Source organism: Stenella coeruleoalba (genome assembly GCF_951394435.1).
Source record: "Stenella coeruleoalba genome assembly, chromosome: 2".
Taxonomy (NCBI): domain Eukaryota; kingdom Metazoa; phylum Chordata; class Mammalia; order Artiodactyla; family Delphinidae; genus Stenella; species Stenella coeruleoalba.
In genome coordinates, this window is record NC_137147.1 from 168,331,227 (window position 1) to 168,358,083 (window position 26,857).

The following is a 26,857-nucleotide window of genomic DNA, read 5'->3' on the forward strand; positions in this document are numbered from 1 at the left end:
AAGTAAACTGTCTAAATAAGATTTGAATTTGCTCTATCAGTAGTGGTGAATGGAACTAGGAAAAACAGCGTCATGTAACTGACATACTGGCAGGTCCTTGTCATTATCTGATTCCACCGGCGACAGCTGACAGCACAGGGATCAGTCGCTTCCAACTTTTCTCTCCGTATTTAACATCTAAGACAAACAACTCTTTTTAAAATGCTAAACAATTTGTACTAGGTATATGTTTGGTCTACACAATTATATAGTAATTCAGGAGAACCACACCTCACTCTGTAGCTGTGTAACTTCTCTTGCAAAGACACTGTCAATTGTGGCTGGCATCTGCTTATAAAGAGAATTGGAAAGGTCCGTCTTAATGGTGCCTTTGTATTTTGCCTGGGCGGGGAGAAAGAAAAGGGAAAAAATATTTCTTAGCTTTTTTTATTGTGAATATTGAAAAAGAATAAAAAAGTACTTTCTTCAGAAACAGAATCAGTTAAAAAATATAAAGTCCATTTTAATCGTAGATACTGAACCTGATGAACATATTTGAAGAAAGAAAAAGAAATCCAGTTTATCATGGTAAAACCTTTAAATGAAACATGCAAGAAAATAACGACTGGGAGAGGGGGGGTTGAGCGATGGGGGAAATGGGTGAAAGGAGTTAGGAGGTACAAAGTTCCAGTCATAAAATAAATACATGGGGACATAAGGTCCAGCATGGTGACTATAGTTAATAACAATGTACTGCACATTTGAAAGTTGCTAGGAGAGTAGGTCTTAAAAGTTCTCATCACAAGGGAAAAAAAAGAAATAAGATGTGTGACTCTGTGTGGTGACAGGTGGTAACCAGACAATCGTGGTTATCCTTTCACAAGGCATACAAGTATCGAAGCATGTATACTGTGCACCTGAAACTAATAAAATGTTAAATGTCAATTATACCTCAAATTAAAAACCTTAAATAAATTTGGTAAAAAGTAATAATGACTATTTTTCTGTTTAAACCCATGCACATTTCTCAAAGTAAATCTATTTGTGTGTATTGACAATTTCATGTTTGATCAGCAAAGAAACATGAGAACAATGAGACATTTAAATTGTTCCAGAAAACACAAGTCATTAGAATTTACAGTCTAGAACCTGAATGCAAAGGACAACATTCCTTTATTCAAGTCCTCTTAACTCCTTCCACCACAATGGCGGGGTGCAGGGGGTGCTTTTTTGCCGTTTGTGCACCTTCCCACGTGCAATTTGCACTGTCTCTAAGTGATCTCAATCGTTACTCATAAAGAGAGACACTCATTCACTATTTACTCTTGGGAACATTAAGTTCAAAGGAACATAACAGATTGCCCTTTTCCTTTTCTCTGTGCAGGAGAACTAATAGCTGACACAAATAAACAAAACCGTGGTTTTCCCCACTCTGTCCACAGGTCCCTGCTGTTACTCCCACTTGGAGCTAGATTTGAGTGCTGATTTATTGAGCATATAGCCTGCGTAAGCCTTGCGTTCCCATAACTCTTTGGATTTGGGTACTTAAAATTTACCAATTTTCTTCAAAATGTTTTCACGTTGACAGAAATAATCCCGAGAATATCATATTGATCTTTTTCCAACATAACTTACGAAACACTAGAGGTCAGTCATTTACAACACTATCTAATCATCTTCCTTTCAAGTTTATCTCTTTGAAATGATATATTCACAGAAACCAGCAGTGCCTCATCACAGAAATTACCGTTAACATTGTGCTTTATAAGACAACATAAGTTGCAGTTCTAAATGCTCTCAGAAAAAGACTCTATGATATTTCAGCTGGAAAATGAATGTAGTGTATTTCTCACTCTATGGTTTCATAACAGGTATCTCTGTTGAACTGATCCTACTCAAAAATAGTTCAAACTGATTTAAAGTTACTTACCAAAGATACCACATTTTATGGAATCTGTTGGTTTCACTTATTTTCAAAATTATATTGAATCATTTATATCTAATAAAGTCTGTTAAGAAATAAAATAATGGAACTTGCCAATACTTTCTATTGAATAAAAATATCCCTTTTTTAAGAGTAATTTTAGATAAATAAGAAAGGGTTAGAGTCAAAATAGGCATATAATAAAATACATCAACCATAAATAATAAAACTTATCAGTTTACATGAGTTAATTGACATAGTGCACAGAATTATGTAATATACAGATATTACCAACATTCAGTGGTGTTATTGAAAATATTATTGTCTAACTTTCATGCACAGACTTTTACTTACATAAATAGAAAAAGAAAATGAAAGCCATTTTGCACGTTTTGATACCTTACCTCAGAAATAAAAGCGCCAATACGTTTTACATGTTTTAGCATAGGCGTGTCAGTCACAAATGTACACTTGTCTTTAGACTTTTTATACTCTTCTTTATAATGGATCTAAAAGAATATTTTATATAAGGAGAGAAAGAAAAACAATTTTAATGCTCCTTTTTTGAACAGAAGAATTAACTTGAGAAAATCTGTTTTCTGAAGTAAATACTCCAATGTGGAAGGATGCTCAAAACAGGCCAAATCAAATAAACTGATATCCAGCCCAGAACAGCAAAGGTGATGAGGTAAAGGCGGGAAAAGGCTGCTCTTTACATAAGCCAGGGTCTAGTTATCATCAAGGATCATGTGCAATGGCTAATGAGAACCTACCGTATAGCACAGGGAACTCTACTCAATGCTGTGGTGACCTAAATGGGAAGGAAATTCAAGAAAGAGGGGATATATGTATACGTACAACTGAGTCACTTTGCTGTACAGCAGAAACTAACAAAACACTGTAAAGCAGCTATACTCCAATAAAAATTAATAAAAAAATAAAGTTAAAAAAAAACAACCAGGGGCTTCCCCGGTGGCGCAGTGGTTGGGAGTCCGCCTGCCGACGCAGGGCACACGGGTTCGTGCCCCGGTCCGGGAAGATCCCACATGCCACGGAGCGGCTGGGCCCGTGAGCCATGGCCGCTGAGCCTGCGCGTCCAGAGCCTGTGCTCTGCAACAGGAGAGGCCACAGCAGTGAGAGGCCCGCGTACCGCAAAAAACAAACCAAAAAAACCAACCAACCAAACAAACAAACCAAAACAAGGATCACGTGTATTGGACCCACAGTAACTGTGGGTCCTGTTTGCCCAGCTTGTTCAGCATGATTATTAAACGTTCTCCATTTCACTCATACACTGTCCTAGTTTATTGTTACTTTTAAGCCACAGACCCTAACAGGTAAGCCTACGGTCAAACAGAAACATAGCTGCCTACCTCTAGGTTTAAAACAAGGCGTCACCAGGACAGATGTAACCAATTGAGAAGAGGCAGAAATTAAACAAATGGAGAATACTTCTAGCATCATTAGCTAGACATGCTGGCTTAGAGGAAGAGGCCTAAATTGTGGCCACAATGGGCTTCCTGTTACTAATTACTTATGCTCAAATCAAACTTACCCAATTTATGAGCACCCACAGGCCTCCCCAACCTCCTCCCCACCCCCAAGCATAGAACCCACCCAGAAAGCCTGCCACCTGGTGGAGATCACTGCAGAATGCCCCCTGTGGCAGGCAGAGGAGCTGGGCAACGCTCATTTCTTCTCTCCAACTCGCTAGTGAAAGGAGTCACTCCTTTCCCCCCGGGGAGAGGCCAGAATTAATCTGGGGGAAGATCCCACACGGACACATGAACCAAAAAGAGGGACCTAAGATAATCCCACTGTCACACTAACAGCCATCCAATCTAAAAACCGAGCAGGCAAAACTTACGACTAGTTGAGAGGATGAAGGTAAGTTGCTAAAAGTTGTATCACCCTGTAATAAAGTCATGTTTATCTACCCAAGACTATAAATACTTAGGCCAAAAAAATGTCTTAGTTCAGATGATAAATTACATGGTCTCCCGGGACCTCCCTGGTGGTCCAGTGGTTAAGAACCTGCCTTCCAATGCAGGGGACGTGGGTTCGATCACTGGTAGGGAAACTAAGATCCCACATGCCTCGGGACAACTAAGCCCACAGGCTGCAACTACTGAGCCCGCAACGAAGAGTCCGTGCGCTGCAGTGAAGGCCCAGCGCAGCCAAAAAAATAAATAAATAAAAATAAATAAAATAAAAATTAAATTAAAAAATATAAAAATTTAAAAAAAAAATTACATGGTCTCCCTAATTACAGCCTAAAAGTGAAGTTTAATTGTATACACTACCTGGTTCTTAAAGATCATGACTAATACTGATGTTACACTTTAACATGACATAGAGATTTTACCATATTCAAACCTGATTTGAGGGGCATTATTTGACCTGAGGTATAACCAGACACGAACATACTAAGTAACATTCTTTTAAAATGCAGTATCTCATGGCTATGACTCAGATATTAGATGCTGACCACATTAAACATTTGCTTTATTCATGAAATCAACATTAGAACATATTTATCTTATCTGAGCACTAAATTGCTTTTTTTTTCTTCTCAGAGATTAGCCATAATTTTAGGTCTCTGCAAATCACCCTCCTCAGTCACTAGTAATTAAACCGTTAATGGCAGTATGATAAATAGTAGGCTATTTTGATCATAAGGAGAAAAAAAAAAAGGTATCTCCGTTATATAATTAAGTGTGAGAGAACATAAGCTATCATTAGGCTTCAGTCTGGCTCATTATTTTTATCTTTCGCCACCATCTCTTCCCTCTCCCATGCACATGCTTCACTGCAGCGCAGAGGTATGTGCTATGGCTACAGGCCCCCTGATAAGCTCTGACCTGAGCAGAATGTTCAGGACAGGCGCTCGGGATAAGGGTGAAGTATTTACTTCCTTTACTATGCAGGCAAATAGTTCGGTCTTAAGTGTGCTCTCCATTCCTTTCTCTGGTTTTTATTTAAAAGATACACACACACACACACGTACTATATGCTTATTGTCACTCGTATTTCTAATGAAATTTACAATATGAGTGACAACAAGCAAATGATCTTAAATTTTTATATAAAGAATACTACATATTAGTAGCCTTCCTATACCAGGAGAATAGGAAAAAATGGATGAAAGGGTACTTCGATGACTGATACTAAATCTTAGGTAAAATAAAAATCACTGAGTAGACAGTCAATTCCTAATACAACCATGGTCCCACCTATTGGATAGATTGCATATCCAATCCCTTTCTTTGCTAACAATAGAACTCAAATGTATTTATGAAAGTAGACATGCCCCTACCCCAGCCCCAGAGGACAAACTGCTCTGAACTAGGTATGGTTTTCTCATTCCCCTTGGCCAGTGATTGGCCGGGGAGGACAAGTGCCTAGCTCTGGCCATGAGACATTCTTGGAAGACTTCCCAGCATCATTACTGGTGTAGCTGGTATAAAGGGAGAGACTTGCTGACATGGCCCTTTGACCCCTGGCTCTTCCGCCTTTTGTCTTCCCCAACCACAGGGAAACAGCCGCAATGATGCCATCATAAGACAATAAGCCATCATACCAACGATGGCAGAGCAGAAGGAAAGGCACCTGAGAGACTGATAACATCCACTGCACCAAGACTGAAGCCCCTACCTCCAGGATTCATATGTGAAAAAAATAGACATCTGTTAAGCCTCTGTGCTAGGATCCTCCTGTTACATGCAGCCATCTGCACTCACAACCAACACACAATCCAAAGTTGATGACTTAATGATCAATAAGATGCCCTAAATATTTACTTTCTGCTTTAACCTCACCCATTAATCCCACCATGTCTCAACTACAGTTAGAGTTAAATTAGTTGAGTGAGCTTCCTCCTCCGAGCCTAGTTTCTTTTACTTACTATGAGATCAGCTAATGGCTGACAGTAGATGACAGATGTAGAAATGTTAGAGGACATTTCCTTTTAGAAGCATTCTTAACCAAAAGGAGCTAGGAAGGCTTTTCACAAATGGAGCCACGCTGGCTAAATGCAGTGAACCCCAGAAGACAGAACTGTGGCTCCTGCCCTGTGTGTTAACTGGGGCGCTCGGAGGCAAGGCTGCTCTCTCAGGTTTCCTAACACCGTCGGAGCTTTCTCTGGAGGGGTAATCACGGCATTCCATGTTTTCAGCACTGGAGGGGTTTACCCACAACAAACAATGTTCACTTGCCTGGAAAATGTTCTTTCTGCTGCCACGCAAACGAACACCCTAAAAAAGGTCTGAATCAAAACACTGAATCGGAGACTTCATGCAGATGTGGACTGATTTTCTCTGCAGAGACTCTTTATCCTAATTTACAAGAAACATATAAAGGGTCCCTTTTAACCCGCTGTTTTTTATGACCACCCTACAAAAGGCTCCCAGATCCGTGATTCTGACTGTTTAATGTAGTCAGTAGGTTTGATGTATTCAAAGAACTGATTAGATAGCTGAGTAACAGGACAAAATAACAGAGAAAGGATATCTGGGGAAATAAAAAGCATTATACGGTTAACAGAAAAATAAAAGAGGCTGCCTCGGAGGACCAGGGGTCTTTCAAGACTGGGAAGTGAGTTATGCAGAGGGAACCCCACAACATGGGCAGAGCATGTGCAAAGCGGAAACTAGGTGAGGCCCAAAAAAATTTGTTTTGAAAAATTCCTCATACTGATCCCCAAAATGAAGCCACCTGATCTGAAACACAGACATTTCTTTCTGTGGAGAATTCTAAACAGTGCAGCCCTCCCAGGACTTACCGCCAGGCCATTCTTATTTAACATTTTAATAAATTATCTGGCAGGGGCATGATACAGCGGAGTCTGCAGGTCTGCTGATGACCCCACGCTCTCATGGAGAGGGAAATGGTAAACTGAAAGAGATGAACTGCGGAAGCTCTCAAAGGGCCCTGCGAGAGGGCGGAAAACTACAGATTACATCACTAGCAAGGGGCAAATCATTCAAACTATTAAAAGAGGATGGGCCCTACGTGATCAGCTGCAAGTCAAAAACTAGGACTGAAAATGGCTGAGGATCATGCCCTTACTGAGGCTGATCTGACAGCTTCCTGCAGCCCTAAGTCCAAGAAACACTAAATATCATCACACAGGGCGCAGAAACATCATCCTTCCCCACTCATAATCACAGCCACCCACATCTGGACTTCTGTGCACAGTTCTGGTTATTATATCCCGATAAAGACACACGAAAGCTAAAAGAGGTCCAAAGAGGGATGATTAGAATGATAATGAAGGGGATGTAGAGAGACTGCTCCATGAAGAGAAACCCGTAAAACTACCCTCCTCATTTGAAAAATGGAGCAGAGTAGCGGGTGGCTACCAGCCAGGCCAGATCTAAACCTGGATCTTGTCCCCACCCCTGAGTAGCCAGGTGGCCGTAGACAAGCTACTCAACGTTGGGTTTCACCACCTCTGAACTGAGGCTCATAGGACCTAGGGCACTAGCTTGCTGTGGCCTGAAATACAATATTGCACGTGGAGTGCCTGGCACACAGCAGCAGAGAAAGGACATCGTGGTGACCAAGGCTTGGGAATCAGACAGACCTTGTTCCAAATTCCAGGTCAGTGGCTCACTAGCTGTGTGATTTGATCAAGAAAATGTGAGTCTGCTTCTTAAAGCTTCAAGATGTAGGACTCCACAAAGCAGGCCAACAAAACACCGAATTCACTCGGTGACAGGCTGGGAACAGATTGCCTTCAAACAAACAAACAGGCCCAGGTAAACACATGGATTCCCCCCCTGGGATATAAAGGATTATAAAACAAAACTAAAGTCCTCGAAGCTTTGTCTTTAAGATTGAGACCTGGGCAAAGACTGGTGGACTAAATTAAATGTGAACACGAACAGATGGGCACTATCAGAGACGTAATAAAGTCTTGACTGGAACTCCAATCTAACTCAATTCGTCCTTTTTTATATTTGTTTTCAGCTCCGTATTGATGCAATTTCAAATATACATTTTAGACAACCATCTAGACATGCAGACAACACAACAGAGAAAAGAACTTCAAATCTAAGTTCATTGACTCCATATAAAAACATTGATGACACCAAGAGTGAATAAGCAAGTTATTACTTGATAATATTATTTAACCACACTTCTAAAAAACCAGAAATTTGATTTAGTCCAATATCTGAAGCCCTTCCAGAAAGGGTAAATTAAAATCTAATTTTCAAATGACTGTACAAACTCTTCATTTTTTTAGAAACAAAGTCATTGTTCAGACTGTTCATTGGGAGATATAAAAATTCCAAAAATTAAACCAGTATCTTCATAAGTATGGAATTCTCTTTGGAAATAAAATGTAAACATGCACACAGATATAAACGAGACCACAGCAATATGATCTAAATATTTAAGTAGTACAGGCATTCTGCCTTGCAATATAAACCTATACTAAACAGAAATTACTCCCACGCATTTGATGTCACCTGCATGAGAGTGGAATAACGTGGCTTTCGCTTTGGCAAAACGGTAAAGGCCATCGCCCCTCCCCACAAGACTGAAGTCACTGAGAGATGCTCTTATCCAAAACAACTCCAACAAAATCACCTACTAACTAAAGTTGCCACTTTAGTTTAATGGTTTATATAATTTAGCTCAGCCACAAATACACTTCAAACAAAACATAACAACACCAGAAGAGGTACTATCTCCAGAGTTATGGAACTTAAGGTTTTAAATGGTCGCATTACTATCACTAATATTTGTGTAATACATAATGATAAAGCTAAGGTAAACTGCATGAAAGCTACAGTGAGAGAGAACATGGCAAACTGGCTAAGAGAGAGGACTTTGTGTTCAGGTTCTACTCCCCACTGCTTAACTGTGTGACCCAAGGAGGTTACTTAACCTCTCTGAGCCTTCTCTTCTTCACCTCTAAAATGGGAAAACAAGAGAATCTATCTCACAAGTTGCAACGCCTGGCACATAGTACTCAATAAATCTTAACTGTTGCTGATATTATTATCGTTGTTGTCATTATCATTTCATTATTATTAGAGTTTACAAAGAACTTTTACATACATTAGCTTGTGACTATTATTAAGCAATGGCACAAAGAAATACTCAATTTAAAATTTGGTTACATTGCATGTCAAGTATACAGGAAGGGGTCTGATTCCCACCATCCTCTGGCTCTTTCTGACTAACCAGAAGGGAATACAGAATCATATATAAAATGTGACTGGACAGATACAAAATTAATTTACAGAGGCAGTAGTTAATAACAGCTAGGATCTCTTGAGTACTCACAATGTTCCAGACAATTTACTAAACACTTCAGATGTGTTACGATTTCTTAATCTTACTATTAGAAATGCTGCCCTTGAGGAACTGAGCCCAGCCAGCCTGCCCAGAGTTACTGTGAAACTGACTCAGGCAGGTTGACTTTGGAGAACAGACCGGCACATGACCGTAAGGCCCAGGATTGACTTCCTCCACAAACAAATGTTTGTAAAATATTCTGATCACTTTGCTTAACAACAACAGAAACAACCAGTTCTCTGTTCCCCTCTCTAAATAAGACAGGCACCCGTTCCCGCTTCACGAGCCATCTTTCCTGTGTACCAGCGACTTTCCTACAACTGTTCCAATGAGGATCATCTAAGCTCTCATCCCGAGTGAAGAACACATTTCCCTGTGCTTCTGTAATTCTAGTTTACATATTTACTATAGATAGACAGGTAGACAGATAAATATAGAGATATATACATATGAATTAATTCCATAATTCTAGGATTCCCTTGAAATATAACATAAACCGATCCCAGTTAACGAAAAAAGTCACAACAAAAATGCTCCTTTCACTAATATCCATCATCATCATATAGTTCAGGGCTCTCAACACACAGTTCAGTAATCCGTGAATCCTAAATTGTTAATAAGTGTTATATGCAGGTATATGCATGATTCTGGTTTGGAAAACTACTGAATTCATCAGATTCCAAAAAAGTTCCCCAAAATGCTAAAAATCATTCATTTAGATAGAGATCCTCTCAAAACAAATTACATCATTATACAAATTGTAAAAAAGCTTTGGGTTCTCAATGGAGTATGTTCTGAAATTCGATGCTTTATGATTTCATGACAGAGTGACACTGAAATTCAAGAAGGGACAAGATTCTGGCTGAACAACACGGACACCTGTCCCCACAGAAATTCTCTGTCTGGGAGACCTTGGGAAAATCACCTAAAATATCTGGACTTATTTCCATGATCTGGAAAATCACAGTGTTTTAAATAAATGATTTCAAGGTTTTCCCCTCAGCTCTCTGATTCTATGACATAATAGTGGCACACGTGCCATGCAAAATCAGGCAAAAGTTACTTAAGCCACTTACATCACTAATGAGTTCGGTGCATTTTCTGGCCAATTCCATGCTCAGGTCTTCAATAACAGGCTTAAAGAACACCTGTCCAGACAAAAAAAAAGAAAAGAGAACATTTTTCTAATCATCGACCTCGAGGAACAAATGCCGTTCTTCAGCAATGCCTTCTCACCCACCTTGTCTTCTTCATTTTCTTCTTCTCCTGTTTTTTCTTCTTGAGTTTCATCTTTTACATCCTCAAATACAGGGACCCTCATTTCTACTCCTTCTATATGTGTGTGTGTGTGTGTGTGTGTGTGTGTGTATATATATATATTTTTTTTAAATCCACTAGTGCAGCACCTTTTTCTATACTACGGCACCTTGAGGTCTTGGCGTTTCTGTGTTCTGGCAAAAATGACCGTGCCCAGGCCTCCTCCCTATTTAGCTCACACTTCATCCTCCTTATCACAGCGGGTGTGAGTGGATGGCGCAGCGTCACTGAGGCCGGCCAGAGCTAGCCTCATAAGCGGAAATAATATTTTAACAGGCAAAATTCAATTTTGAGAACGTTTAAAGTCAACGTTCTCTAAACTGGTTAAGAAATCCAAAACAGACAACTTATTAATATTTCATGAATTCAATTCATTCATAAAATCGTTTGAAAAAGACTTAAAGATTCTGGGTGAACCACTCAGCTGTAACACTCAAGATAGCAGAGTGCAAAGCCTATTATCTCAAAGATTCCTCAACTCCATCTAAATAAAGCTTTCACTGGAATGTCAGACATATCCCGGATTCGGTATGGTGAATCTGGATCATTCAAACTCATTTCATTAACCTAAATTAAATTTTTTATGAGACATACATGTACTTCTCCAGTCTAAAAAAAAATACTTTATATTAACTGATTAAAGGCTAGTAATTTATTATGAAAAACCCTTTGAACCACTTCAAAGAATCTATTCTGAGTTAATTATGACTGTTAATCTTATATTGCTATTGTATTATTTTAATTGTAAACATCATTAAACATGAGAAGCTGCAGTTAACATAAGCTGATATATCATTTAAGAATTCTAGAAACATTGTTTCAAAAAATAATAATTACCCTTTTTCAATTCTGCCCACTGTGTCAATTTTTACAAATCCACTAGTTACTTGTATATTTCACAATGTGTAATACATGCTTGGAAATGTTTGGAAAAATAAATTATAGCAATATTTATAATGTGGTATATGTTATATAATTTAAAATATATTTCTCAAAACTAATCCTTTAATGTCAATTGAGGTAATTCTAAGACTATACAGCTCAATTTATCAAATTTGGTTATTTAAATCCTAGGATAAATTAATATTTATAAAGCCATAGCATATTAATGTGGGACATAATAAAAAAATACCCTAAGGTGAATAATGAAACTAATGATATAAAATATAACTTTAATCAAAAAATACATCATTCTAGGTAGACAATGAAACTAATGATATAAAATATAACTTTAATCAAAAAATACATCATTCTATAGTGAGAGGCCCACGCACTGCAATGAAGGGTGGCCCCCGCTTGCCGCAACTAGAGAAAGCCCTCGCACAGAAACGAAGACCCAACACAGCCAAAAATTAATTAATTAATTAATTAAAAAGCAAGTTTTTTTTAAAAAAAAACAAACATCATTCTAGGTAGACAAGTAATACTGTTTTCTCTTAATATCATATTTAGTTTTAAATTTTTAAAATTACCTTGGCCTTGCCTAAAAATTCCAAAAAGAAAAAAATTCTATACAGTCATCATGCATAGATTATTTCTCAAATTGTGTTCTATGAAGCTAAAGTTCCACAGAATACTCGGAGGGGAAAAGGGGGTTTCTTCAACGAACATGTTTGGGGAAACCCATATACTAATCTCTCCCCCTGCCACTTAGAGATCCACATGGCACAATGACACATTAGAAGCTCTAAGAAGACCCACAACCAAGAAAACTATTAAGTTTGCTTAACCCAGCATTTCCCAAATATGAAACCTATTCATCTCATCTAATCCAACCTATCTACCTACCTACTTACCTACCTACTTACCTATTTTTTTATTGACACCTGATACTCTAGAAAACTAACATTCTTCTGTGAAATATTACTTGGGCAAACATTGTTTTATTCTGAAACAACGTGGTATTCTATAAGAGTAGTTGACTGTTTCATGAAATGACTTTTTTTTTTTTTTTTTTTGCGGTACGCGGGCCTCTCACTGTTGCGGCCTCTCCTCTCCCGTTGCGGAGCACAGGCTCCGGACGCGCAGGCTCAACGGCCATGGCTCACGGGCCCAGCCGCTCCGCGGCATGTGGGATCCTCCCGGACCAGGGCATGAACCCGCGTCCCCTGCATCGGCAGGCGGACTCTCAACCACTGCACCACCAGGGAAGCCCAAAATGACTTTTAATACAGGCTAACTTAATGGCATCACATATCCTGCTTACCGGCAAAATGCCAAGAAGAAATGCCCCGAGGGTGCTGAAATTGGAAACCTTAACTTTAAAATCGTAGTCCTGTCATGCCTATGTAGAGAATTCTACAAGGAAATTCTCTGTACATGATATTCGTTCCATAAAGGAGCAGAATGTGTAGACTCTGCTTGTTTCCCTCAAGTCCTCTGCCAAAAGACTCTTCTAATATTCCATAGAAGCTCTATTACATTATCTTTATTGGGAAATGGGGAAAAGAGCACTTTATATAAGTTTTTCTCGCAAACTTCTAAAAGCGCAGGGAGAAAATCTTGGCAGAGCTGCCTAAGATGCACTGCCTGGCTAGTGTCTGAGGTGACAATACCTGCGATGCCCATGGTGACATCTATTCCCCACAGTGAATTACCTGCGTCAGACTTCAGTGGCTGCTATTTTTCTCATTTCCCACCATACAATAAATTCTTATTGTCTCTCCACTGTGCTGGAACAAAGTGATCTGTTGAGATTATGCACACAAGTTTTGAAAGCAAAAACAAACACCATATACAATGTGAACACGCATTTTCCATTTGAGATTTTAGAATCAGAATTTTAAAGCTACGGGGTCCTTAAGGAATCAATCCTACTAAAGCCCTCTCTTTCACAGAGGACAAAATTGAGGTCAAGAGAAATTAATGATTTGTCTTATTCACAAAGTTACTCAGGGGAGCACTAGGACCAGAATTTAACTAGAGCCTTACGTTCATTCATTCGAAGAAACGTGGGTAGTTATGCCAGGCACTGTGCTGGGTATTAGAGATGCAATGGTGAGTAAAATATACTTTGTGCTAAAATGAGATAGGAATTGTTTTAAAAAACCATCACTCAAGATTTGCTGGAGGAACTCCTTAATGGAGTGTTTGGCAAGCTAGATACATTATTACTTTTGATTGAATACATCTTTTTTCTTTTCACCTGTAGGTATAATATAAAATTCACATAAAGTTTTCTCTAAAATATTTTAAGCCCTGAACTTAATTACAGCAACGCTCTCTTGTCAATAGCTCCAAAATGTAACTTGGGGAATATGAAGAAAGTGTTCATGGATAGCTATCATGTTTCAAAATTCCCCCATTATCCTCTTTTTTTTTAAAACCATGTTAAATGTTGTACTTTAATACATATTTGCATCTTGGGGCACCCCAAAAGGGAATATCTGTGTAGTTGCTAATCCCTTTCACTTACTGAGCATTTCATTTATGTTGTCTATTTTTTACTTTCGCACTCTACCCATGCCCTGGTTGAGAATGAGACCAAGGTGGGAATCACATTATCTACAGCTAGACTCCCTACTTCCAGGTCTGGCTCACCCACATTCTCTAGGGGAAATTATTTAATCCCTCTATGCCTCTAATTCTCCATCGTTAAGCAGAAAAACTGAATTGCCAGAAGTTAATACAAGGAAAGCACCTAAAAAATAGGAAAGCCCCTTACAAACAAAAGAGTTTTCAACTATCAAATAAAGGTACACAGTTCCAGGGAAAGTACTTGGTATGAAAGGATCTCCTCATTTGAAAGGGTAAATTCTATACCATCAATATGTTTTTAAAGGCCAGTAGGGGGACTTCCCTGCCTGCCCAGTGATTAAGACTTCGCCTTCCAATGCAGGGGGTGGGGGTTTGATCCCTGGTGGGGGAGCTAAGATCCCACATGCCTCGGGGCCAAAAAACCAAAACATAAAACGAAGCAATATTGTAACAAATTCAATAAAGGCTTTAAAAATGGTCCACATCAGGGCTTCCCTGGTGGCGCAGTGGTTGAGAGTCCGCCTGCTGATGCAGGGGACTACAGGTTCATGCCCCGGTCCGGGAAGATCCCACATGCCGTGGAGCGGCTGGGCCCCCGAGCCATGGCCGCTGAGCCTGCGCGTCCGGAGCCTGTGCTCCGCAACGGGAGAGGCCACAACAGTGAGAGGCCCGAGTACCGCAAAAAAAAAAAAAAAAAAAAAAAATATATATATATATATATATATATATAAAGCCCAGGAGGGCCTCATGCAGCATAAAAGCCCAAAGATAAGCGCTAACTTGTGTATTTGTAATAAAGAAGTCTTCCACCTTTTTATAGTTTGATGTTTATGTGTAACCAAATATATTTCTGTAACAACTGCCAGGTCCTGGGTGGGGGGGGGGGGGGGGGGGGTCATTCAGGTCTCTGGGGACACAGCCCCTGGCCAAAGAAACAAGTCTATACCACCATCACAAGCCATGCAGTGCTCGACTGTCTTCACGTTCTTAAGGTCACATACAACAAGAATCTCTTGGATTTTGAGAAATGTTTCATACTTATTTCACTTCTTTCTCCTTTCTTTTCTCTACAGTGATAGAAAATGTGTTCTTCCCCAACATGGTGATGAAGTGACTTGCAAATGAAAATCCATATTAAACAACTGAAATAGATTGAGATACAGCTCTGTGTGAAGGAACATTTACAGAGATAAACTGAATATTTCCACTTTGAAAATTAATTCAACATTTCCTGTTAAAAAATATTCCCCCTAGGGCTTCCCTGGTGGCACAGTGGTTAAGAATCTGCCTGCCAATGCAGGGGACGCGAGTTCGAGCTCTGGTCTGGGAAGATCCCACATGCCGCGGAGCAACTAAGCCCGTGAGCCACAACTACTGAGCCTGCGCGTCTGGAGCTTGTGCCCCACAACGGGAGAGGCCGTGACAGTGAGAGACCCGCGCACCTCGATGAAGAGTGGCCCCCGCTGGCCTCAACTGGAGAAAGCCCTCGCACAGAAACGGAAGACCCAACACAGCCAAAAATAAATAAATACATTTATAAAAAAATATATATATATTCCCCCTAAATGGTAGATGAGAGAGAAATTAGTTCATCTGACTTGTCTGCCTGCCTTGGCAGTCTTTTCATGTACTCATTTTTAGTTGCCTGGGTTTCTTTTATGACTATCCCCAAAAGGTTCCTGCTTCTCAGTTAAATTCCTGGTTATTTTACTTTTGCCTCATGTACTTCTTCATCGTTTGGCATCTATCCAAAAGAGAACTTTACTAATAGATGAGGGAGAGAAAATTTTTTTTAAAACAAGACATGTAAGCTCTCTAGGGCATTTTGTCTTCTTTATAAAAGAGAAGAGTTCTGCTTATTATTAGCCCAATCTATTTTTACAATTAACATTCATTTAGCCTATCTTCTCCTTCCTAATGGCTATTCCACTACTGTTTGTTAATTAGAAATCAAAAGAATACAAAACAACCTGAATAACTGTCACCATAATCAATTTTGCCATTAAAATAAGATTTATTAGTGTTTTTCTATATTCATACTCCTATTTTCACAAATACAGATCCTACTGACAAATGAAAGCCGCACATCTAGACTGGTGTTGGAGAAGAACAAGAAACCAAAAATTGGCTCAACAATTTTCAGGTTGGGATGCCAAAATGTAAAATACCTATTCTTCTAAGCATATTGACAGGAAAAAATAAGTCCTCTTACTCAGAGTCTACATTAACATAACCACCAAGTGAACTGAAAGACTTTGATTTAATTTGCTGCTTACTTGAGATATTTGTTCCAATTTAATAACCACAAAACTAAAACCATAAACACTTCCGCAATCCTTCCCACTGAGAGAAGCCCAAGGTTTGAATGGCCTCTTGAATGGCTTGCAATCAGAACCAAAGGGTCAAGCATGAAAAAACAGCTTGGCTATCCCAAAAAGTATCCCTTTCCTTAAGTTCTGTGTGAGATGTGTCAGGAAAAATTGTGAAAGACTTTGAAACTGACACACACAAAAAATTACACCATGTCTTAACTAGTGTTACCTTCTGGCTAACTTGGCCTTTCACTGTCTTTGAACTACTTTACCACACCTTAAATTGTTGAAAACTGGTAACAATGCTAATGATGCTTTAGCCATACAAATGCAAATTAATTGTGTCCTGGGGAAAAGCAATTGATTATTGGCTTGTTGATAGACCCTTTTGTATCTATCTGTAAATTCAATTCCAAATTCCTTATTACTCATTTACGTTTGGTCCTTCAAATTCACCTTTGAACCAACTGTAACATCTTATTGGTGGCCTCTTTAAGTAATGAGTTAAAATCTTTGAAATGTGCTCCTTTTATGCTTTACTAGTATCATGATTTCACCTTTTCTTAAGAAAATCCTTTAACAGATGCAAATGATTTCATTTCTTCTCTTTAACATTCAGCAAAAGCAGAAATTGAGAAGGTATTACTGGATAAAGCCCTAGTCTCTAAATTGTGAGATATAGCTGTAAAAATTTTTGGTATTTATGAAAATTAGCTTTTTGTTTTGTTTTGTTTTGTTTTTTTAAAGGTCTGATCTCATTTGACTATTGGCAAATGCCACGTGTGCTTGTATATATGTACATTCACACGCAAAACACACACACAACACACACATGCACTCAGGCAGAGTTAATTCATCACAGCTGCCAGTTCCCTCTTGAAAAGCGTACAAGGCTTCAATAAATGCAAAGACTTAATTACTTCTCACATCTGGAAAAACTTGAATATGAGAGTGGATTTATTGAAGAAGCTCTTTGCTTGGCTGTCAACACCATATCAACAGCCAGAGAGAGCAGGCTTGATCAGTGTTGGCAATTCTTTAACCCTTCCGAGATAGGTGTCCCACCAATTAATTCATAACATGTCCTGCTTACATGATTTATGAATTTTATGAAAACGCAGTGGATAATTTCCTAGTCATTTATGGAGAAAAGCTGTTTCTCTCATGTTTCCAGACGGGAAGAATCATATATTAAAATGTGGAAATAATGAGGAAGTTCTTATAGGAAAAAGGGAAAGGCTTTGGAGTTGAAGAGCATCTTGGAAACAGCCATTAGAACAATAACTTATGTAAACATATGTGAAACTCAACAAATTCAGCCCTTTTTGGAGAAAGTTTAACAATGTCTCTAAAATGCAAGTAGGGAGTTACATGAGCTCATAACAAGAAGATTTAGCAGAAACCAAGGAATGGGCAGATCTCCCTCTAGAGAGAATATTTAAGCTGGAATTAGGCAAAGAAACGGGGTGTAGGGAAGACATCCAAAGAACATTTGCAAAGACCCAGAGACAAGATTTGGAGGAACCAAGAGTTCAGTGTCACTGGAGCATACAGTGGGGAGAGATGAGGGCGGCAGGGAGAGCTCCCTGAAGTAAATGTATGGAAATCACTTTTCCTAACACAATAAGCCTAAGCGGGTTTGAGCCATGAACCTTTACGGATAACACAGTTCCTGGTCAATTAACTGCAAAAACATATCCTTTACACCTACTCTGTTCCCTTCATTTGCCTTGAATTTAATTTTTACCCCTTCATTTTATCATTAGCCAATTGAAATACCCCTCTTACCTGGACTTTATGAAAACTCACAGTGAAGAAATTATTCCCTATTTTATCAGTCTAATGAAGAAAAATATTCAAGGGAAATATATTTGTATTATATATCCCCCCAAATAAATGGAAATTATGTTAAATGTGTTTATGATATAAACTTCACACTTCTACGATGTTACAATTACAGTTTACTTATTAAAACGCCACCTATTGGGCTTCCCTGGTGGCGCAGTGGTTGAGAGTCCACCTACCGATGCAGGGGACACGAGTTCGTGCCCCGGTCCGGGAAGATCCTACATGCCGCGGAGCAGCTGGGCCCGTGAGCCATTGGCTGCTGAGCCTGCGCGTCCAGAGCCTGTGCTCCGCAACGGGAGAGGCCACAACAGTGAGAGGCCCGCGTACCGCAAAACAAAAACAAAAACAACGCACCTATTTTTTTCTACTTTTTACTAAATAAGCATTATCGATATTTCTACTTGAACCTTAAGCATCCAATTACTAAATTCGCTAAGTATTTCTATCTTGAAGTCATGATTTCAATATCAGTTAAGCCAAGGAAAACAACACAACTGACCTTCGCAAGTTTGGAACTTTTGAAGCACTAATTCCTGAGTTTTGTTCCAACTGTTCCCATGGAGTGTCTTCATGTGTAACTCAAAATATAAGATACTATCAAAATAAGACCATTATTAAAGTAAATGTATCGTTAAAACAGCTATAAATTTAGTGATGTTTTAAAATAACTGGTACCCTTTGAATAGTGAGAACTAGTTTAACATATATTGGTGGTAATTTCTCTCTGAGGACTTTATCTTCTTTATGATTTAATGTGTGTGTGTGTCTAACTTCATTCATTCATTTCACAAATATTTCTTGTGTGCATTCTATGGGCTAGGCACTATTTTAATTTTAATCTCTTCAGATAATCAATGAATAACACCAACAAAAATCTCTACCCTCTCCTATTTCAATCACATATTCATTCATTAAATATTTATTGAGCATCTACTTTATATCATGTATTGTACTAGGCTTTGCATCTCCGGTATATTTCAGATACTAAATATACATGTGATAGTCAATGTTCACTAGCATAGTCAGTTAAAAATACATATTTTTTATACTATGATAAATTTGTTGGACTTATAAAACCTGCATTTTCTAACAACATTGTAAATCAGCTATACTTCAATTTTTTTAATTAAAAATAAATAAAAAACCAAAGCTGCATTTTCAAAAATGTAGCAGCATGTTTTCAAAAGTTTTTAATCAATGTTCAAATAATTTTGTAGATATCAATTTTCTGTTCTTTTGTACACTAGTTATATCTACAGGTGGTTTTCTCCATCCATCTTTTTTTTCTTAAGTTGTATGTGCAAAATTTTTCTTCATAACCCCAATATGCTTGGCCTATTTTTGATTTGCTCATAAAGTGACATCTCCCAGGCAAAGTCTATCTATGTTGTTTTAACTATTTCCAAAATCATTCTCTGGAGCAGCTCTGTCCAATAGAATTGTAATGTGAGCCACATATGTAATTTTAAATATTTTAGTTGCCACATTAAAAAAAGAAACAGATTAAATTGATTTTAATGATGTTTTATATAACTCAATATATCCAGAATATTATCTTTCAACATATGTGATATTTTATCTTTTTTTTATACTAGGCCTTTGAAATCCCGTGTGTTTTAATTTTACACTTACAGCACATCTCAATTCAGATGAGCCATATTGGATTGAGGCTCCATAGTGGACAGTGCAGCACTATGGTAATGCTGTGAGACTGGAAATCATTAGCTATTTTTTCATTTTTGATCACATATAATTTAAATATGAAAAAATACATTTAAAATTCAATTTCTTGAGAGGAGAATTTCAGAATCCTAATAATCAAGCAACAAAAACTGTAATCTATTTTAGTTTCCAAAGCTATCCAAATCAGAGTCCTTTGTATGGGAATGTATTTTATTAAAGGGTTTAAACTGTTATTATAAATAATGAATTAACTCTTTAAATTATGTTTTAATTAACTTCACCAAAGGTGTATTTTCAAAATGCTATCTTGTTTCATTAATGAGAATGACATATTTAAAGTCCCAGCAGTTTTCAGGATAAATACTCACTCATTAATTATCTATCTAACAAATAGATAAGTATATGAGTGAATAATAAATATTCACTCTTTTTCTCTCTAAATAACAAAAGCCCAAATAGTGAAATATCCTCCATCAATACTCCCATTTTTCTGAAACTCACATTTTTGACTCACATTGTGCAATTTAAAACACACCAGCAATTTCTTCATCAATATGGCCAGGTTAAGTCCTTTTTAAACCATGTTGAAAAGCAATGTCACAATGAAGTATGAGATTTTAATAAAGAAACTGATGGACCACTTAAAGAACCTAAGTGTTTTACTGAAATGATACTTTTCTATTAAAAACTTGAAATCTTCAAATACTCAACAGAAAAGATCTTGAGGAATTAAGGGAAATGCAGCATGTCTTACGTCTGTTCCACAGAAGACCCAGCTTCTTTCCTTGATGGAGCCAGCAAAATGGCTATTTTTAAACTGTTGGGATCTTTAATAATATCCAATTGCCATGAAGTGTTTGAATCAAAAATACTGTTACATAAAATGATATCCAAAGCCTTCAATTTCATTTGTGTTATCCCTCATACAAACTCTGCTGAAAATTTTGGAGAAAGATAACTCCATATAAAAATGGAGGGCAGGGCTTCCCTGGTGGCGCAGTGGTTGAGAGTCTGCCTGCCGATGCAGGGGACACGCGTTCGTGCCCCGGTCCGGGAAGATCCCACATGCCGCGGAGCGGCTGGGCCCCGTGAGCCATGGCCGCTGAGCCTGCGCGTCTGGAGCCTGTGCTCCGCAACGGGAGAGGCCACAGCAGTGAGAGGCCCGCGTACCGCAAAAAAAAAAAAAAAAAAAAATGGAGGGCGTCAGTCAAGAACTCTTAGAAGCCCCCTCCTCTTCTGGCCCCTACCAGGTACTCTGAGAGGGCATGAAAGGGTAATTGCCACATGCCAAGCACTTGCCTTGGGCTTTACATATAAAATCCTACTTAATCCTCCCAACACCCATTTCACAGATGAGACACTGAGACGCAGAGTGAACTCGCCCAAGTTCTCACAGTAGGAGATTCAAACCCAGGTCCGTATTACTTCAGTGCGTGTAAAACCTACTAGACCATAGAGCAATAACAGAACGCTGACTCACTGACTGACTTCTGGTAGCAATATTATCATTTTCTATTATCTTTTTTGATTTCCAACTTCAAAGGAATTGTCGTTACTGATGGTTCTTGAAAGGAAGAGTACTTGTGGTATAGACACAATTTGGTTCCTGGGATGGGCGAAAGCAAGACTCCCCCAGAGTTAGAATCAAAGGCAAAAGCAGGTGACAGTGAAAGCATGATGAGCATCCCTGACCTGACACAACCTAATCTGAGAAGCTTTCCTGCTGTTCATTCATTGATGGTACATTTATAAGCAGTAGTGAGCCAGCAAATATTTAACAACCATCTTTCCCAGGGAAAGAAAGGAAGGAAGGGTGGGAGGGAGAGAGGGAGGGTGGAGCACAATTGGCTGGGATGAGCTGTTAGGAGCCGGCACCTCGCATGAAGCACTGTAACAACAACAAAAGCCTATATCTCCTAGTAAATGGACCAAGTGTCACCAGGCAACCTAAGAAACTAATCTCCCAAAATTTTAAATACTCATTTCAAGATATAGCATTATGCCATAGTGCTATTCTGTTCCTTACCTGCATGTTGAAATCGTTCTAAATAATAAGATTTCAAATTTATTTAAGCAGTGCTTTTTCTCTTCTGATCATCATATACTGAGGTCATAAAGTCTGTGTTTGTGGTCCTCTTAATGATAATTCAGATGCATATAAGACATTGCACACGCAAATGAAGGAAGTGGAATGGAAAATAATTTAAGAGGCAGATTTCATTGTAACCAAATAGAGCCTGCTCTTTCTACACAGCTGCCTTGACACCCAAAAAGATCTGGTGTGTTTTCTTTTGTTGTTTTTTTTGTGTGTGTGTGGTACGCCAGCCTCTCACTGCTGTGGCCTCTCCCGTTGCGGAGCACAGGCTCCGGACCCTCAGGCTCAGTGGCCATGGCTCACAGGCCCAGCCGCTCCACGGCACGTGGGATCTTCCCGGACCGGGGCACGAACCCCGTGTTCCCTGCATCGGCAGGCGGACTCTCAACCACTGCGCCACCAGGGAAGCCCTGGTGTGTTTTCTTTTAATGGGATTCAATACATAACAGTTCAGAATATAGTTAAGCATTCATTGAAATCAGTGTGATAGCAATGACTTTTATGGTAAGGTTTCTCTGATTGACACAAAACTGATGAAGATAACTTACCAAAAAAACTGAAGAATTCTCTAGATTTAGACCAGAATACTAGGAAAAATTCACCGCCAAATTTAAAAGCAATTATAATTGTATAAAAGAAATACTGGCCTCATATGCGTTCCTGAGATGAAAATGAGAATTTCATTTAACAAAATGGATAATGTTTTAACTGAATGTTCTCTAGCCATTTCTTGTAAATCTACATTTTTAAAGCATCAAGTAGCTACTTTTAAGGTTTTCTATTATAAACTGTCCAAAAAAGTGAAGTTTCCCACTCTGAGGGTCTTTTTTTCCCCACTCTGAGGGTCTTTTTTATGTCAAAATTTGACTTAGGTATAAAGTTTGCTGATTTTTTCACGATTTTTAATTAAGCTTTGATACTACACCACTATCATCATAGTCCTATGAAATATTTTTTTCTTACAGAAATATCACTATGTGTGCATTTGATCAAGGCTGTACTTGGTTTCTTATTTTAGGATTTAAAATCATTAGCTATGTTATTTCCTTTGACAGTTCTTTGTAGTATTTACATTACTCTCTCGTACAAACAGCCATGAGTAAGGAAATCTCAGATTTTCATTTAATCAGATTAAATAGCTAAATTGTATAATCCTATTTTAAAATATTCATCTGTATGGGTTTTTAAAAATTTATCATAATAGCTTTAGATTTTCTAAATAAACCTTACAAGATTCCTTTTAGAGACCACCTGTGGCCAACTCAAAATACAAACATTTCTATAAGGGGTAAATTATCTTTATTATAAAATCTAATCTTCTGGGATTGAGTTACAGAAGACTTTCTTGTAAAGAAGACTGTGCTTTAACTAGTTCTTTATTGTTCTTTTTATTATATCATAAGTTCAGTATTTTATTAATTTTTTTTTTTACTTTGCCAAACACAGCACTTTGTTTAAATATTCAAAGGTTCGAATGTTTATAAGGACTAAATAGTTTTCAAAATATCATCAAGAATGTATCTTTTAAAGTATATTACAGGCTTTTATAATGTTTGTATCTCAGAAACAGGACTAGTGATTGTATTTGGGCCATGATTTGATGAAGATCATAACTGACTCATGAAATATGTTATAATGGAGCTTCTGCTCAAGTTCTTTATGTTATACTAAAAAAACAGAACACATGCATGAGATCATATTCCACACCGAATTGATAGCAGAACTTTACTTTTTAGCCTGGCAAAAACACTACGACTGACCAGGCAAGAATGACTCCAGACGGAAGAGATACGAAGCCCACTAGCTCCTCACTGAATGAACTGTAGTCACAGAACCATCACTTGGAAAGGGTGAGCTCTGGAAGCACCACTCTGGTGTGCAGAGAGGAGAAAGTGCCTCAGGAGGAGGAGTCCCAAGATCTGGGTTCAAAACCCCACTCTGCTACTGACCTGCTGTGTGGTGGCTGGTGGGTCACCTGAGGTCTTTGGTCCTTTATTTTCTCGAATGTAAAAAATTAGGTCAGCCTTTCCAGTTCTTAGATTGTATGATTACCTGATTACCAAATTTATCTTATCTACTAATCACCATGGTACAAAGCATTCAAAGATGAAAACATTATCATCAACAAATTCTTTGATCAAATCACTTTTTTTTTTTTTTTGGTCAAAGAGTAATAGAAGTCAACTATGTTCAATAGTAGACACTGGGGTAAGTCCTTTACATATCTTATCTCCTGGCATCCTCATCAACTCTCTAGAAAGTAAATACTATCTGGACCCCCAAACTGAAGATCAAAAGGGTACAGCATTTGCTTAAAACTAACAGCAACAGAACTAGAACCAAGATCGTCTATATATTTTATGTATTGCCTCACCATTTATAACCACTCTGCGCATTCAACACTGTGATGTCATACAGCTGGAATCTACTTTTAAAAACACCCTCTGTATTTTGACTACAGGTCAGAACCTAACCAGGTATGACTGAGTGGTTGATAAAGTACAGGATGTTTATAAAGCCCATTTCTACACACATCAAAATGTTTTTAACTACTAAAAAGACTTAGCCTTTAAACAACTACAAGAACATTTTCATAGTCTAGTCTAAAAACAGAGTATTTAATTCAAGGTACTTACATATAAGAAAATATAAGTGGATTCCATATGCACATAAAACAGTGATGTAGTCCCAAGGCATGGGAAATCATCAGTGATGTAGCTATGCTGAGTATATACATAGCCATGTGTTCCAAAATCGATAGAACCATAATCAGTGGGAAATTAAATTCTGATAGAGCCAAGAGTATGGCTTTGAAAAGCTTTTAAGCATTTATCTCTCCAATGATCTCTTGAGGAGTTCAAGCTTGCTTTTCAAGCAATGACACTGTCCAAAGCTCTAAAAAGCAGATATTTATCATAGCACTCAGTCTGTTGCAAGAATTTCTTGGCAGTTTGACTCAATATAAGAAAATAAAGTTTTCATGTCATCACAAATGGGGAAAGAAGTTATCTTAAGCACTATCTTTCCTTAACCCTCAATTTAATTAACATACTCTCTCAAGGTTATAATAATAACTTTTATTATTCTTCACACTAATAATATTTTAGTTGTCCTGCAAATATGAATGTAAATGTGAAAAAAATAAAAATAACTCTTTTAAAATGACACTAGATGACCAACACAAAATAGAGGACCAACTTTATTTATATTAGTTCTGTTTTATATTTTCAGTTGTATTACCATCTCCCAAAGGAAGACTTTGGAGGCAATGGCACTGATATGTTTCAAATACAAATGTATATTGTTCATATATACATTACTTTCAAATAATTCAGTATTTGATTCAAAATATCAATGTTTGAACTATTATGTATAAATCACTATGTTAGGCATTATAAGAAATATAAAACAATAAAATCTAGCCCTTTATACTCAAGAAGCTTTTAATCCATGAGTAGAGATGAAACAATCAGAAAATACACTGAAGTCATCAGGGAATTACAGAGTGCTGTGACAGCTCGGAGAATGAAGGAAATCACAAATATCAGGGAGACTCTAAAGTTTCATGAACATTGCCTTGGATCTGCACATTATGAATGTAAGTCAGTTTTTCATAAGTGAGAAAAGGAAGGCTGGAAGACAAAGCATGAGAAAAGATAACAGAATGACCACACTATGGCCCCCATGAGAAATGAGTTCAGTGTGCATGGGGAAGGTCTAGGAGTAAGGAATACATGAAGGGCAAAAGGAAGACAGCTTTCAAATGCCAAGCCAACAATTTTAAATATAATTCAATCAGAAATGCTGCCTCACAAAGTTTTAAGCAGAGGAGTGACATATAAGTCAAATATAGAAAGATTACTCTAGTTGCAGTGCAGGTGAAATATGCTGAAATAGAAGGAAGAAGGACATCAGAAGACTTCTGCAAAATAGTCCAGGTAAGAAATAAAAACCTATACCCAGGATTATGAAAGCTGATAAAGGTAAAGTGTTGGGAGACACTAAAAATGTAGGCTGGGCAGCAGACAAGAAGCAAAAATGAGAGGAGAGAGATCATTCTAGGGTATTTTGAGTTGTCGGGATAGAGAGGGAAATAGGCTCAGGCACAAGCATGTTGAATCTAAGATGGAATTGTTCAGATGGAGTAACAGCTATCAGTTAGATACGCATAGCTGTCAGATTAGGGCACTGATTCAGCTCAGGAAAAGAGGTAAGAGTTCAGAGAAGCAAATCGCGGAGAAAAAGAGAACAATTTTCAAAGGTATCTTCTAAAAGAAAAGCAATTCACCCTCATGAACACTGATGATTGTTCATGTTGTACATAGGAAAAGGTACACTCCTGAAACAAGGTGTTCCAAGAGAAAAAGAAAAATTCTCTCTATTCCGTTTTCTTAACAGTTCTCAAAACCTACTTTGTTTTAATGGAATGCTTCATTTGAAATATTTATTGAGACACAATTACATGAATAAGGAACTTGGAATACAAAAAAAAAAAAAAATTAACTGCCCTGAGGGGCTTTTAAAACCTTTTACATATTTTTGTCTGATTATAAAAATGATAAATGTTCATAGTGTACCGGAAGTAGCAAAAAGCATGAAAGCCAAGTGTTTGAAATATTGTATCAGGAATTGTTGAATTGTATCAAATACTTTTCCAGCATCAGATCAGTTTTCTTATTTGATATTTTGATCAGTATGGACAGCATATTGGTTTTATTATATTATATTAATAAGTGCCCTAATATTGAACCATCCTTGCATTCTCAGATTAAATACTACTTTTTATAGATTATTCTTTGAATAAATACAATTTTATAGCATTTGTTTATATAATAGTATGTAGATGAAAATGCACAAATATGTTCATGAGTAGAGCCATTTATGTTGATGAATTGGAGTTTTCTTTTGAGGCTG

At 37.9% G+C, this 26,857-nt stretch overlaps 2 protein-coding genes across 11 annotated transcripts in view; both read right to left on the reverse strand.

Moving 5' to 3' along the window:
* Positions 1-10,362, reverse strand: part of LOC307181869 (nebulette-like) — a gene marked incomplete at its 3' end in the record, with an annotated part of 57,759 nt that extends 47,397 nt beyond the window's left edge. The window contains exons 1-3 of the mRNA XM_079912765.1: positions 10,288-10,362; positions 2,308-2,412; positions 271-381 (exon numbers count right to left, since the gene is read on the reverse strand). Coding sequence (XP_079768891.1) covers positions 271-381; positions 2,308-2,412; positions 10,288-10,326 — 255 coding nt within the window. The 5' untranslated portion in view covers positions 10,327-10,362. The remainder of the gene's footprint in view (positions 1-270; positions 382-2,307; positions 2,413-10,287) is intronic.
* Positions 1-26,857, reverse strand: part of NEBL (nebulette) — a 522,125-nt gene that overhangs the window by 98,830 nt on the left and 396,438 nt on the right. The gene's annotated exons all lie outside the window — the stretch shown is intronic.